A 15,947-nucleotide genomic window follows, 5' to 3' on the forward strand; every position below is an offset into this window, starting at 1 on the left:
TGAAAATAAGTGATAGACTGACATGTGTCAGAAATTAAGGAGGAGATGACAAGTGACAGGAATTAACCAGAAGTTGACACGTAGAATTATTATCACGCGCTTTATATAATGTATTGAAGATTCGCGTACACAACTGGTTTATATTCATACACCTTTAATTTAATTTATAAAGTCCTTATCTACAACAATATAAATCTAAGTTTAGTTTACAGATGAACCTCCCTTCGTGGCCCAAATGGTTCAATACCTTCAGTATTGGTCACGGTTAAGGTCAAGGGTTCGATCCTGGCTCTAAAAAGTTCGTGAGGAAAGTTTTACCGTCCTGTACGCAGGAATTCGACTCGATCCGCATGCCCGTATGGATTGATGGATCGGGTCCCTGTTATGCAGTTCGGATTTTTGCCCGAAACGCGAGAGTGGAAAATGATCGGCTAGGTCTCAGTGATTCTGAACCCAACTTTCAAAAAAAAAAAAAAAAGACAAAATTCTAGTATGCAGATGAAAATAAATGGTAATGTATAACTATTAAACGTTCATTGTTTTAACAATACATGAAATCGACACCAGTGTCACAACTAAGGTATGTTTAGACATATTTTGCAAGTCCGAATAAAAAAATATTACATAGACTATAATTATCTTAAAATAAGAAACTTGGTATGACATATCTCCATCAAATAACATTAGAACGAAGCTATGAATAATTTGAAAGATAAAATGCTCATATTTAGATTGCATGTGTAAGTTTTGTTAGAATAGCTAGTAAATTAATTATAAAAAAGATTATATTTCTTTAAGTGGTGGTGGTGGGAAGCTTTTAGGCCATCTTTTCATGTTGTGGGTGCAGCCGACAATGTGGGCCCAATTCGACCCATAGTCCGCTTGACCACTGACCACTAACCACTACTACTAGTCTTAGTCCACGCTTATTTCAACTAATACCAAAACTATTCTATACTCTACTTTATTTCACAATGCAAGGAAATTCACATAATGGTCTTGAAGAAAATGTAGATGATGATTAAAAAAGAAAGTAATTATAAATTTTAGTCAAACAAAATTACAACGCATTCTTTACACCGTTAACCAAACGCCCATAAAGGTTTCTATAAAGTTGGAGAACCTTGTCCTTAGTCATCCATCATCCATATCATCCATCATCCATATTGATTATAACATGTTTGAAATTGAAAATATAAACGGTGAGGTTTTACATGTTCATGTTACATGAGGAGGAAGGATTATTTCATGTAAGTGACATAAGCAGATTATTATGATCAACACTTTAACCTGACCACCTCAAAATGTATAATATATAAGTTATAATATATGAACATTTGTTGTTGATTGGCCATAGGCATGCGCTATTTTTGTTGTTAACTGCATGATTTCTTCTAAATAAGAGATCAAATTGATATACTTGTTATCCCCATGAAGTAGAATGTAGCTAAACTGACTATCCATATTAAACAAGATTGATGGAATGGTTAACATGATATTACTATTAATAACATTATTATTTGCTCCAAGGATGCATATAATTACTATATTAACTAATATAATTACTATATTACCTATTACACAAAAATGGTGAATAGTAATCAGGGGCATTTTCGTCCTTTCAAGTTTTTTTTTTAACTTTTCCCTTCCTTTTCCCAAATAAAGCCCCCCAACTTTGTTCAAAAAATAAAACCGACCCCCCAAACAGAGGGTAAAGTGTCAAATAACTATTTTCATAAAAAATATTAATTAAGCTCCACCCAAATATTCAACGGGTCATATCTTCTCGTTCGCAACGAGATAAATTTTTCCGACAACATCGTTAAACTCAAAATAATTTTAGGAACACAATGTCACTAACTATAGGCAAAACAGACGTTTTTTTAAAAACGATAAACATTTGAGGTACTTTTCATACACGTTGATTTTGCGTTAAATTTTTAAAAGTCGACAATTCCATAGCGAAACGCGGAGATGTAAAATAACATTTAAATCTTTAACATGTTATACCTTTTAGTTCGACTCGAGTTGCACTTCAACGACATGATCATTAACCACGAAATAATTTTACAAACTAAACACAATAAAATACATTGAAAATCAAAACCCCGACGCGAAGCGAGGGTTCGATAACTAGTTTAGACATATTATCATATAATTTTCATTTATCTGTTTAGCAGTCCTTTTCTATAAATAATTAGCATACATGCATAAGTAAATAAAGAAAGCCCATAAAAGAAAACAAATTTGACTTTGTTTCAGAAATGAGGGAGTAAAATAGATATTTGTTGGTCCCACCTACAAAAGAAACATAAAAATTAGTGGGAACCAGTATGTCATTTTATCCCTACAAGGCTACAAATAATATCAACACTCCATGATCCACATTTTGTTGATTCATCATTTCATCATTGGCCTCTTGCCCATAACTTAATGAATGCACAATAATGGAGTACTACTTATACCCAAATCAACATTCACAAACAAACAAACCATCCAGGCCAGGCCAGGCCTGGATGGCCACCAGCACTTTCAGTGAAGGGGAGGTCTCGGGTTCAATCCTAAGGGGTGCCCGCATTTAATGACCAAACTGGAGAATGCCTTACCTGGTAGCGGTGGAGGGCTGGCTTGCCGTTTACCCGGGGTTTACCTGCGGTGGGGGGTCAATGTGCTCTGGCCCATAGTGGGGTTCCTCGTAAAAAAAAAAAATAAATAAAAAATAAAAAACATTCACAAACAAGTTCTAAAAAAACACTATTTTCTTGACCCCCAAAATGCTTTTGCAGAAACTTGATCCAAGTCAGATAATATCAACCTTAGTTAAAAACTGACCCGCAAGTTATCAGTCTAGTTTATCGATTAGGGTTTAAGAAACCATCAATCTATTAATGTAGAAATTACTTCAAAACAAACTAATCTCTGCTCAGGCCCATCAAAATATGAGATAAGTAATTGACTGTTTGGAGCATTTAAGACAAGTCAGCCAAAAATTCGGCTATGTTTTCGGCTTTAAGTGTGTCAAACACTTCAGATAGGACCAACACACAAGCATGTTTCAATCAGGAATAATGCAAGTCATCAATAATATACCTGTGGGTCATTAGAGCTCGAATACGACATTTCATGATCTCAAATACTCCAGAAACAGAAGCATATCAGCCCAAACAAATGTTAACACGAGCCCACGTTCAAATCAACATTCATTGCTATTAATTTTTTTTGTCTGTAACAAACCAATCATAAAACATCCATTTTGTGTCATTCAAACACTGAGATTTCACCATTCCAACTGCACGAAGCAATTACGTTTGATAAGATGGGATGGAACACTACGTCTACACATGTTTGTTCATAAACTTTGATTTTCTTGATGAGCTGGCATGTTTTGGTATTATAGAAATAAATGCATCCATCTGAGGAACCTGAGGCCAGTTTTTTGCCATCTGGACTGAAATCGCACTTAATGGGAAACCCGGACACACCATGGCTTTCGTATCTCTTGTATTTATCGAGCCTAAACGGTGGTTTAGAAGAAAAAATTGCTATGTAGTTTCCGTTGGATTGTGCCACGAAATATGGATCGTATGGATGATGTCGTATACACGGGCAAGTATAAGCTTCAATATAGATCTGAAAATTATAGCATGGAATTTAGTTTCAGTTGTGCATTGTATCTATGCCTGGCAATTGAGACCATACTCTCAAATTTGGGTCAACTGGGTCAAGCTTTCGGGTAAACTGGGTCTTGAGAAAAATTATGCCTAGCAATGTAAACCAAAACTTAAAAAAAAAAAGGTCCAACGGATTTCCCTCCAACCTATTGGGTCCTATACAAAATACAAAGGAACATGTCAAGTGGGTATCAATTCCTAAAGCTCAATAAATACGGATAGGTCTAACAGGTCTTGTGAATGGGTCAAATGGGTCGAGCACAAAGATCATAACAACTTTCATCCGTCAAACGTAACACGTAAATATAAATGTGAAATTATAAACATAACATGTAAATACAAACGTAAAACGTAATCATAAATGTAAAAATCAAATGTAAAAGTATGACTCCTTTGGACCCATTTGACCTATGACCTGTTTTGACCCATTACCCAACCTGACCCATTTGGACCCGTTTAAAATCCGACCCGTTTGACCCATGACCCATTTCAACCCAATACCACTTTGACCTGTTACCCAAACCGACCCTACTTGACCCGTTTGCAAGGTATAATTGTATCTGACTCTACTGAAATACCACTAATATGGGTTGTGGGGGATAATATATTCACTTTTGACATATCAGGTAGTCAAATCAGGTTAGGTCGGGTCTTTCTAACCCAAACACATTTTCATTCTTGTTTTTAGACTTCTTATACAAAACTTCTTTATAAAAATGTAATAAACTATATAGTTACAAGCCAATCTAACTTATAAAGCAGTATATATATAATGTTTATATATGTCCGATCAGTTTCATATAATTTTTAACCCAGTTAACCTTAAAAGTTAAAGAATGTCAGTGGAGCATTTACCTGGTTTGATAGAGGAACCTGTCGCGAAACATCCCACACAATAATCGAATTCTCACTGATATTGCTTTTCGATTCATCACTAGAAGAAATAAACTGCCGAGTATCATTCGTAAACTCTAAATCAAGAATCGGACCAAGACCTCGAATATACCGATTAACAGCATTTCCATTTCTAATATCCCATAACTGAATAACGCCTTTTGATCCACCGGATAAAAAGAGGTTGGCATTATTTGGATGAAATTTAACAGCTCCAACTATCTGATCCTCCTTAAACACGTGAGTTTCTAACCCTTTTTCAACATCAAATAACCTTGAACAACAATCATACCCACAAGAGAGTAACGAAAGACTTTGTTCTGACCATTTAACGTCTTTGACTGCTGCAGTATGAGCGTTGAATACCCTTGCTTTCTTCTCTTTCGTGCTCCATACATTCCATACGTAAATCGAAGAATCCATACCAGCAGATGCAAGAAGATGAGCTGCAAACTATCTTTATTAAACACATCAGACTAGCAAACATCAATTTTGACTTCAAATCAGTAAAGAAACAAAAGCAAGAAATAACACATAAAACGGATTCAGCTATCTTTAATTTCCCTTAATTAAAACTATATGCATCATTGAGACACCAAACGAGGAATACGATTTTTAATCAGTATTCAAGATGAATCTTACAATGTGTTTTAGACCATTCTATCGCATTCACAGCCTTGGTATGCCCAATAAGATTTGTCGACATCCTCTCAGGTATGCAGCTAGAAAAATTTCTAGAGCCATCTGTCCGATTCCTCAACAAAGACACAATGTCTTTTCGTATGTACGAATCTGAAATGCTTCCTTGAACTAAAAATAAAATATAATCTCATTAATAATTCACTAACACACTTCATTGAATATATAGATAACGAAATAAGTATAATAGTCAAAAGAACTACATCACGAAATACAACTTCAGAAACAGGTGCCAATAATCATATAGTAGAATTCTTATATATTGAAAAAATCAGATAACAAACCAGTTGAACAAGCTGAAGAAGTTGGGGGTTCTGCATTGGAAGTTTGAGGAGCTGAGGCCGTAAGTGCCCGTTCTCTCTTCGATATGTATCTGCCTGAGATTGGAGCTTCATTTGAAATATTTCGTGATCGGTCAAGAGTAGCAGCAGGCAAACTTTTGCTAACTGTACGCGCAAAATCAGGTTTGGCCCGTTTGAATGGTGGAGGGGCATGTTTTTCTTGTTCTTCATCCTCATCGTCTGCATTAGCCGCATATGCATTGCGAAGTAGATCCATAATGAGTCAAAACTACAGCTGTGTAAACATTAGAAAATGAGTCACAACTGAACACATTACACATATATTAATATATATATATATAAACTGTCCATATACTAAGTATTTTGCTACCACCAAATTACTATATTTATCAACACTAGTACTAATATAAATTTGTGTGCATCGTTATGTAAAACAATAAGCTAAATAAAATAAATGCAATTGTATGTTACAAATAAACCCTTAGTAAGAGAATGATAATTTGCAGTAAAAGTATAAACATCCAAAGGTCAATAAGCATAAGATACACATAATTACATACTCAATCCGAAATTTTGAATGTATAGCTCACAAGTTTACTTGATTGCAGTAAATTTATTTATTATGAATTTTTGTAGTAGTATTAATATGATTATGACATAAAAATACAATAGAGAATAGATAGTGATAGTTTACTATACGTGATTTCCTATGAACAAGACAACGGGTCACATAGCGCAGGAGACAACAGTCAGCAATCGGAGTTCTTTTACAAGTTTAAAGGTAAAGCAATCTACACATCGTTTACGTAACCATTCATTTTGGGCTAATTGCAAACATGGGTTGGATACAATTGGGTTGGGATTTAATTTCCAATATATAAACTAACCTTATTTTTTAAAGAGTGAAATTAAGTTACTATATTTTTTTTTTTTACGGCGAAAAACATAATTTAAATCAAAATAAATCAAACCAATTCATCACCAGATTGACATATCATCAAACACTTGGTGTGCAATTATCAACTTTCAATCATATTAAACTTAATACCACTCTTTTAATATCATTAATATTGTAAAATCTTCCAACTAGCATGAAAATCACTAACAATACAGTTTAGTATCATAATTGACCACTTTCAATCATAACTTTTACTAAAACGTCATCTTTTAAATGAAACCCATTTGCAAAATTTCTACTTATTACATGTTCTTCATCCACAATTCGTTTTTAAGCATAATCATAGTGTAAATAACTCATAATACACTAACTAAACATGATAACCTCATCAATTTCATAACAATTTAACTAAAACTCATACCTTGGTTTCTAGGGTTCTACTATCCCCAATTTATCACTAAAGAGTGATGAGAATGATGAAATAATGGATTCCACTGAAGTTGAAATGATGTTAGACGTTCAATTTGTGATTGCATGTGAAGATTGGGTTTCGATATAGATCTGCCTCCCCTCTTGCTCGTTCACAGTTCACGCCACACACATCCTCTAATTTTCTGATTTTTAATGGAAATGAACAAGTTTCCAAATTTTTCCTTTTAAATACAATGTCCAATTTACAATTTCTACCATCATTTTACTTCCTATATTTCATAGAAAGTCCTTTTCTCAAATTTTCAGCTTTAGTCCTTTGTTAGTTTAACTAACTAACCCTGGTTTTTCTTAGCTTTAACGATCATATGGAAAAGGCCCAAATAAGTGTGGTTATTACCACAAGTATCATTAAATTAAACTTTTGGGGGCGTTACACACAAACTGCCGGAATCTTCCAAAACTGAACTAAAAATGCGGTGTGATCATGGTTGCAAAAATCGGGAGAACTCGGCGAGAACTCGGAATTTCATTCCTGGCGAGAACTCATTTTGAAATCGGTCAAAAATCGGTCAACGACCAAAAATCTGTCAAATCTCGGAAAAATCGGTAAAATCTCGGAAAAATCGGTCAAATCTCAGAAAAATCGGTCAAATCTCGGAAAAAACTAGATAAAATCTCAAAAGTCAACGAAAGTCAACCACCGATAACTCCCCGAGTTCTCCCCGAGTTCTCCGAGTTCTCGTTTTGGAGACCCTGCCGAGAACTCCCCGAGAACCGATTTCTGCAACCTTGGGTGTGATAAGAGAAGGTAACGAACCATACATGAAAGTGGACCATTTTATATGTGCTTTTCTACATATAAATGGAAAGGTGTTGATGAAGGAGTAATAGGGTCCATGATACGTGTTTTTTACCAAATGGTCTACAGAAACAAGTTAATTACAATCACCATCTTGTTTTTAGAACATACTCCATATATGGTACTGCGTATATTTGTGTTATAGTTTGATCAAATTTCGTCGATTCTTACATAATGATGACATGTAGTAGTAGTAGTAGTTTTTCAAACCACATTATATATTATATATTTAACATCTTATTGTCCATGACCATTGTATTTCATCATAACTTTTTCATACTACCGAGTTTTTGTCAAAACTCGATATTCAACATCGTTTTAGGCATGGGCAGTACATTCTGAGTTTTGAGTACATAAGTTGATGGCGTGGTTGATGCAATAATATTACGGATCATTGGCATTTGAATGTCGATCACTATAAGTTCATCATGTTATACTCTTTGTTGAAATTACAATGATTCAATATGTTAATATATTACAATTATTTGGTTATAGATAGATGGTAGATATACACCATTAATGGTTTCAAATTGCCACCTTAAATAGATTGAACTTATTTATAAGTTTTTCTTGAACAAACCTGTGAATTCACGGATCTTTTAACGAGTTTAACTTTTATATACCGTTTGTTATGACAACTCTCATAGAACCATAAATATATTTCATATTAATATTAACATACAACATGTACATTTGACCATTAGGTAATAATACATTCAAATAATATTGACATTCAATAATGATGTACTTGAAGATGCAATTATATGGTTGAGTATACATAAGATCATTTGTAACGATAAAGAGCTTTTTAGGGCTTTTGAAATTTTATAGGTGATCTGATACGATTGTGATAAGTTGTGCGAACAGATTGTAGTGATGGACTTTGCTAGCACTTTTTGAATAATGTGTCAAAGTAGTAATGGTTGAGAAGAATTAATTTAATAATACATATATACACATAGGGAGGTTCAATAGAGAACTAAAAAAAAAAAATAACCTACAGAACTAACAACTAGTGCGTATCATCTGTACAAAAGTTCACAATTGTATTAGTGTTTTTTGTAAACAGATCACAATAGAATAGTGGTAAAAAGCGTTACAATATTTATACTTTTGTAACAAAAAGTTCACATTAAGTGGTTCTTTATTTAACTATATATATATATATATATATATATATATATATATATATATATATATATATATATATATAGTGGTAAGATCAAGAGGGAAGTAACCATTCGGGAGGAAGCAAAAACTTTCTTTTTTTTTTCTTTTTTTGAAAAAACTTTGTTCACGAACATTATAGATGAGATGAAAATATGAACATTTAGTAGAGACACTTTGTGATAAATGTTTTTATTTTAGCGGAAAAACGCTCGAAAAAGTAATATATAACAATTATCGTGTTTTTCGAACGTATTTTGAGGTTTTAGCTATTGGGGTTTAGATATTAGAATTTAGATATTAGGGTTTATAGGGTTTAGATATTAGGGTTTAGAAATTTAGGGTTTAGGGTTTAGATTTAGGGTTTAGATTTAGGATTTAGATTGAGTTTTTAACACGAACGGTTTAGAGTTTAGGGTTTTTTTTTTTTTTTTTTGATTAGCCTGGGTTTCCTCCTCGCTATGCGAGTCGACTATATCCCAGGGCGACTACCCGCTTTGCGGGCAGCCCGGAGTCATCGCGGGTGAACCTCCGTGGCCAAGATGGGGTTTTTAAACCCAAAACACCAAACCCTAAACCCTAAACTCTAAATCGGGCTAAATTTTACTTCACAAAATATGAAAAAAAAACGTTCATATTCTTCACGAACAATATTATCTTGAATGTTATTTTTGTCGATCGTTTTCCCGCTTAAATAATAACATTCATCACGAGGTGTCTCTTCTAAATGTTCATATTTTCGTGTGATCTTGATGCTGAAAAAAAAAATTCAAAAAAAAACGAAATTTTTTTTTTTTGCTTCCCCCCGCTTGGTTACTTCCCCATTGATCCTGCTGCTATATATATATATATATATATATATATATATATATATATATATATATATATATATTGAGAAACCCCAAAAGTGATCTCATTCTCATAAATCTCCATTATTAAGTGTTATACGTTTAATCTTGGCCCGTTTCACTAATTCCATTTCTTTTTTCCTTTTTTTTTTTTTTTTTTTTTTTTTGTATTTTGTAAAATCTAAAGAGGTAATGTAGTACTCCGTAATAATCTCATAAGATATCCACCTGGCTATATCACTGTATGTATATTTTAATCACGACCCATTACTATATACCTCATTGCGTACGTTATGTACAATTTAATCTTCCACAAGTAGTTAACTTTGAGTAATATTGAAACCACAATGAAAGAAATCTTAGCAAAGCATAAATTAATCAAAAGCAAGAGTTGGTGTAGGAAAAGAAATGGAACAAAATTGGATCTTAGTAGAAAAATATGGGCGTTTTCTTTCATGCATGACTCAAGCCTCTGCAAAATTGATTTTTCAAGGCGTCTTCCAACTGCAAGAATATTAACGAAAGTAATCCTGCAACCAAATGACACGAGAATGGCTTTATTAACAATTCCATTTATAAAACCACCGTCAAATGATGTAGGTTTACATTTCAATTTCAATTTCATCTAAAATCTAAGATCTACTTTTGTTCATTAGTCTCTGGGCATCACTAAATTACAGATAAATGATAAATATATCATTTACAGAGTACATGTATATGCACAGTACCTGTGCTATAACTTTAAAGTGGTAATATCCTATTTTTATATGGGTCAAATGTTTTATCTGTAACGGGTCAACAAGGTAAAATGGAAAAAAAGAATAGTTATAGCTGGAAATGGGTCATCAGTTATGGAAAGTGTACGTTAGATGCATTAAAACCTCCACAATCATCTTACTAAAACAACTAGATTATTTGTTAAAATAATTCAGTATATGTATTTTGACATACCAATCGTAGGCCAACAAAACCTGACCCGTTTTGACCAAAATAAACAAGAGCTGCCCATTTTGAGACGTTATCCAGCTTGTTTTGCCATCTCAAATCTTAAGTTACACATGTGTATGTAAAATGTATAATAGAAGAAAAATGTGGTAGGTGATTAATGAGAATCTGTCAAGATACAAGCATACTTATTTAGATAACTAAATTATTACTTTTATTTTTCCATTCATATAGTATTTATTTCAACATTGTTATGTAATTTTAGGTATTAACATTAGTACTGCAAGTATCTAAATAGCGCATAATGCAAGAACAAAGAAAAAACCTGGCACGAAGCTTTCCCCGGGTTTTAAAGATCCTCTAACTAAAAGAGTGCCCGGAATCTGCTCAAAGACCTACAAAAAACGAAATATAATCACTAGCGAGTTCAACATAAACGCATCAATACAGCAAAATTACAATTGAGATCGTAAGCGTACTTACTGTTATACGGAACTTCAAATCACTTGAATAATCATCCAACTCAGTTTCCTGTAGATTCCTAGAATTATTCTCCAGGACTTGTTTGCAGTGAGACATGGTTGCGTGTATCTGATATTTCGTCAAATTATTACATTTCGGAAAAAGATAGAAGAGGTGTAAAAGAGAATAATGGTGTGAATTTATGAGTTATTGAGCAGTACATCAACGTGAAATGAGGCAGCATTTGATTTACAGGATGCACCACTCGTTTTGAAGAAGGTTTCAACTGATTGGAGAACATGAAATGCGTTGAACTGACGTTGGATTCCCTAAAGTACGAAACAAATAAGGTGCTGGTATTAGATTCAGGATATAAAGTGTAAACCAGATTTAAATTTACAAAGCAGTTTGTACAGAGGACTGCATACCGATACGAATGTGATCTTATTTACTAGTATCATTTATGTCAGTATCTATTTGCCATATATACTGATTGCATATGGATCGCGTAGGCATTACATGTTACCTTATACTATACCATATAGAATAAGTTGATGATGAGTTAATATTGATGACATAAACATAGTAAATAATGCATACAAGTTATGTTCAATTCTCAAAAACATGATTTACTTCACAGATAGTTGTTTTATACATAGTACACAACCTTATTATAACACTAACGTGTATTTTTAACTCTGAGGTACACGGCCAAACCGGAACAGTTCGTGACCGTTTCCCAAACCTTCCTGGCCACCCAGTTTTGAACCCACGACCTCTCGCAAGGAGTTCACAGGGCCCCAACCACTAGGCTATCTTGGGATGGTTATCATAAAACTATTAACTATTGAAAAAATAGGATAATAATCTTCTACGACAAGAGAATCGGATTTTGGTCTTTTTAGATATACATTTATCATGCAGATTCTTAGATATCCATTTTGAGCCCTATTTTATCACACTACAAACATGCATAGTTTTGTAAGTAACAACTGTAAATAACAAGTCATTAATATCCTGACCTCGAGCATGAACGTGAGTACATTTTGCGATGCCACATGAGATGATATTATTTTCTTAGTCGGAGGAATAAAAGACCATGCAATCCCCCATCGACACGTTTGACCTTGAACAAATTCAGTAGTCTTAACTACGGTAACTCCCACCTCACGAAGCTTCGATATCAAGCTTTTCATATTCGATTTCTTTCCAACCATCGATGTGTACCATCTATAAGACACACAAACGCCCAAATTAAGATAATTTATACATTGAAACATTGAAACCTGAATTATTAGTACCTGAAAGATTGTTTAAGTTGAATGCTATCTTGAATCATCCTACTGATAAAAGCTTGTTCTCCACCAACACAGACCATCTCTGCTGGGGTCCCACCACAAGAGGTGTTCGGATTAAGTCCCGCTTCCTCCATCGTCTCAAAGAACGGAGGATTACACATACAGAAGTCAAACTTTTCACCATCTTTGACCACACCTAAAAGTATCGGTGGCCCCTGGTAGCTGTTTTTTGCATCAGAATGTGTTTTAACTAATGACGGCGTTAAACGCTCCATGTGTTGGCTAATGTCCGTACAACTTTCGCCATTGTTTGCTTTTTCATCAGTCAACTCTTTCTCAAAGTCAACTTTTCGAATCACAATTAGATCGGAAATTTGTGGGTTATCCTTAACATTCTTCTCGGCCCATTGTAGTGCTACATCTGTCACGTCTGTTATTAATCAAACAACATTTATAGCTATTAAATTATCCATAACATTACAAATAATCAAATCAAAAACTAACAATAATAAATACAAGTTGAGTACCTGTTCCAACAAATCTCCAACCAAGAAGGGATGCACCAAGAAGAGGATAAATGCAATTGGCCCCAGTGCCGATATCAAGTCCTTTTACAAAATTACCCTCTCCATGAGAAGTAGGTATTATGTCAGACGATAAAAGGTCTTCGATCCAATGAATATAGTTAGATCTGTTAGGTACCGTGGGGCACAATTGTCCATCAGGAATCCACCTACACTTGTAAGTTCAGCTCATATCAATCACAAATCTTACTAAACAGAACAAGAACTCTAAGTAGTCATATGCAGCCTACATTTTCCATTTCAAATGTTAACATTAATTTGATGTTTACTAGTTCAAATTTTGTAATAACAAATATTATATCATCCTTATAATTTTCACAAGAAGGTTCAAACTTTAAGTTTATTTGATGTATAAGACTTTAATTTTGTGTTAGTACAGTGTAATTTTTCACAAAAGGTTCAAACTTTTAAAGTCCAAACAGATCAAATGAGTACCTAATCAGCTTAAACTCAAGTATGATAAAATTAATACTCAGTGAATACAAAGTTGCAAACTTTGAATCAAGAAATAGTAATAGTAATTTGACTAATAATAATTTCAGGTTCAGCTACATAAACATTAACTAATTTAGGAGACATACATACATACATACATACATACATACATACATACATACATACATACATACATACATACATACATACATACATACATACATACATACATACATACATACATACATACATACATACATACATACATACATACATACATACATACATACATACATACATACATACATACATACATACATACATACATACCAGGTGATGGAGTGATCATGAAGAAGTAAAACCCTAGTGAGCTCACGAGTGGCATTAAAGTCTTTCCAATCGATTTTAGGTTTTCCATCACGAGAATAAAAAACAAAGGATTGAAATGAAGGGTAAATGGATGCTAAAACAGCAAAATCGGGTGGGTTATCGGAGTATTTGTTTCGGGGATGTATTCTCCTTTCTTGTTTTTCACTCTCATTCTTTCTCTTTTTCCCCATAGTCTCTTTTGTTCAATGGATACTAAAACACTAAACCCCTTTCTAAACCCTAGTTTTTAATCCAAAAGAGGGTGAACCTCACACCCTAATTTATGATTCATCCACACCAAAATTATTATGCAAACTAACAGTTTTACAATTGAAGTGAAATTAACCCTCCGACAAGATTCCGTTGAATCGCCAATTACTGAATTTACCAATTATTTAACATCGACGATATCTGTTTATCTAACATCGACGATTTAATCGACGGCAGTGATGATCTAATTATTTAAAAGTTGTTAATACGATTATTAATTTAACTGAAACCCCAAACACTCCAGCTGCCTGCGATGGTGAGGTTATAGATCGAGCTGAAAACGCATTCAATTATCAATGGAAAAGCAATAAGATGAGTTGGAGATGTAGATCAGCTTTACAATTACAAATTATTTCATAGATATTTTATGTCGTTTGCAGCGAGCGGTATTTTTAGTTACCTTTTACTAAATTTGTTTACCTAATTAATAAAATGGTTTAGCACTGAATGATGAATCATTCAGCATTCAGTGCATTTATTTCTGACCTCTGAATAACATATGGTGCTGAATGGTTCAGAATTCAACTCTGAACCATTCAGAGATGAAACACTCTCTTAACCATTAAGAGCCTAAATTATCTATAATATCCCCCTCAAATCATATACTGATCACCTAACTAACAAGTATATTGTATTTTTATTCATGTCACACGTTAATAAGGTAGTTTTAGTCAGTTCATATCGTTAATTCTAAATGATTATCAAACAGCTTATTTTCATTCAGAACAAACATTATTCAGAGGCTCTAGACCATTCAGATTCTGAATCATTTAGCACTACATCATTCAGTGTTATCAAACGCACCCTAAGTGTTTGGTACACAGCTCCTTGAATAATTAGATCATCACTTACGAGAGGTTATGATTTTAATAAAAGTCATAAGCTAGGCATAAAAAGTGGAGTTTATGAAAATCATAAACTCGTAAAAAATAAGCTTAGCTTATGAAAAAAAGTAGAAATTATAAACTGAAAAATAAGCTCCAGCTAATTTACCAAACACTTATAAAAAATAATAAGTTCCAGCTATCAGCTTTAAAAATAAGTTCGAGCTCCAGCTATAGGGTGTGTTTAATTGAAACTAACTGGAACTGGAGTTTGTAGCTGGAGTTGGAGCTTATGGACTAGAGTTGGAGCTTATTTTTAAAGATAGTAGTTGGAGATTATTAATTTTTTATAAGTGTTTGGTAAACTAGCTAGAACTTATTTTTGAGTTCATAAGTACTTTTTTCCATAAGCTACTAGAAGTGGCTTATTTTTCTAAAGCTTATGATTTTCATAAGTTCTACTTTTTATGTCTACCAAACAAAGCTTATTACTTAGAGCTTATTAAAATAATAAGCTCAAGCTCCTATAAGCTTTCATAAGCTACTGTGCCAAACACACCCTTATAGTAGTTTATGAAAAAAAGTAGAGCATATGAACTGAAAAATCGAAATGATCATTATTAAAAAAAATGTAATCGGTTTGTAATTTTTGAATAGGTTTGTGGCCTATCTATTAATAACTTAATACGGAGTATATATTTAGTTGAAGTCAATATTCGATTAAATTTGAATTTAGATTTGTAAACCGACTGAAATTAAATGAAACATCAATTATGTTCAATTATGTTCGGTTTGATTATCATATTAAACGTTTTGAAACAAATGTTTTGACTTGGTGAATCTATCTATCTATAATCTATATCTATAATCTATAATCTATCTATAATTTCTATTAAAATGCTAAAATGATGATGTCATAAATAAGACTATTCTCTTCTTTAAAAAAAATAAAAAATTTGAGGACATCTAGATGATGTCATAAATAATAAT

General features: G+C 33.2%; 2 protein-coding genes across 2 annotated transcripts; both read right to left on the reverse strand.

The window, feature by feature from the left end:
- Window positions 1-2,199: 2,199 nt before the first annotated feature.
- LOC139858505 (uncharacterized) lies at window positions 2,200-7,064 on the reverse strand. The gene is made up of 6 exons (XM_071847350.1): window positions 6,886-7,064; window positions 5,549-5,840; window positions 5,208-5,375; window positions 4,527-5,011; window positions 3,091-3,630; window positions 2,200-2,298 (listed from the first exon to the last, which is right to left on the reverse strand). The coding sequence occupies exons 2-5, from the start codon at window positions 5,820-5,822 to the stop codon at window positions 3,259-3,261; spliced, it is 1,299 nt and encodes a 432-aa protein (XP_071703451.1). The 5' UTR covers window positions 5,823-5,840; window positions 6,886-7,064; the 3' UTR covers window positions 2,200-2,298; window positions 3,091-3,258.
- Window positions 7,065-9,995: 2,931 nt separating this feature from the next.
- Window positions 9,996-14,503, reverse strand: LOC139857638 (uncharacterized). Its single transcript, XM_071846456.1, has 8 exons — window positions 13,825-14,503; window positions 13,003-13,208; window positions 12,479-12,905; window positions 12,200-12,407; window positions 11,399-11,506; window positions 11,199-11,306; window positions 11,041-11,110; window positions 9,996-10,300 (listed from the first exon to the last, which is right to left on the reverse strand). Exons 1-8 carry the CDS (start codon window positions 14,052-14,054, stop codon window positions 10,224-10,226), a joined length of 1,434 nt encoding a protein of 477 aa, XP_071702557.1. The 5' UTR covers window positions 14,055-14,503; the 3' UTR covers window positions 9,996-10,223.
- Window positions 14,504-15,947: the final 1,444 nt, after the last annotated feature.

The sequence above is a fragment of the Rutidosis leptorrhynchoides genome, chromosome 7 (genome assembly GCF_046630445.1).
Source record: "Rutidosis leptorrhynchoides isolate AG116_Rl617_1_P2 chromosome 7, CSIRO_AGI_Rlap_v1, whole genome shotgun sequence".
Lineage (NCBI taxonomy): Eukaryota > Viridiplantae > Streptophyta > Magnoliopsida > Asterales > Asteraceae > Rutidosis > Rutidosis leptorrhynchoides.

Excerpts from the sequence above, each read along its gene's own strand:
- LOC139858505 (XM_071847350.1), bottom strand. The coding sequence starts at position 5,822 with ATGGATCTACTTCGCAATGCATATGCGGCTAATGCAGACGATGAGGAT. Across the intron at positions 5,376-5,548 it reads TTCTTCAGCTTGTTCAACTG|TTCAAGGAAGCATTTCAGAT; the intron begins GTTTGTTATCTG and ends TTTTATTTTTAG. Across the intron at positions 3,631-4,526 it reads AGGTTCCTCTATCAAACCAG|ATCTATATTGAAGCTTATAC; the intron begins GTAAATGCTCCA and ends TATAATTTTCAG.
- LOC139857638 (XM_071846456.1), bottom strand. The coding sequence starts at position 14,054 with ATGGGGAAAAAGAGAAAGAATGAGAGTGAAAAACAAGAAAGGAGAATA. Across the intron at positions 13,209-13,824 it reads CATGATCACTCCATCACCTG|GTGGATTCCTGATGGACAAT; the intron begins GTATGTATGTAT and ends TTACAAGTGTAG. Across the intron at positions 12,906-13,002 it reads TTGGAGATTTGTTGGAACAG|ACGTGACAGATGTAGCACTA; the intron begins GTACTCAACTTG and ends GATTAATAACAG.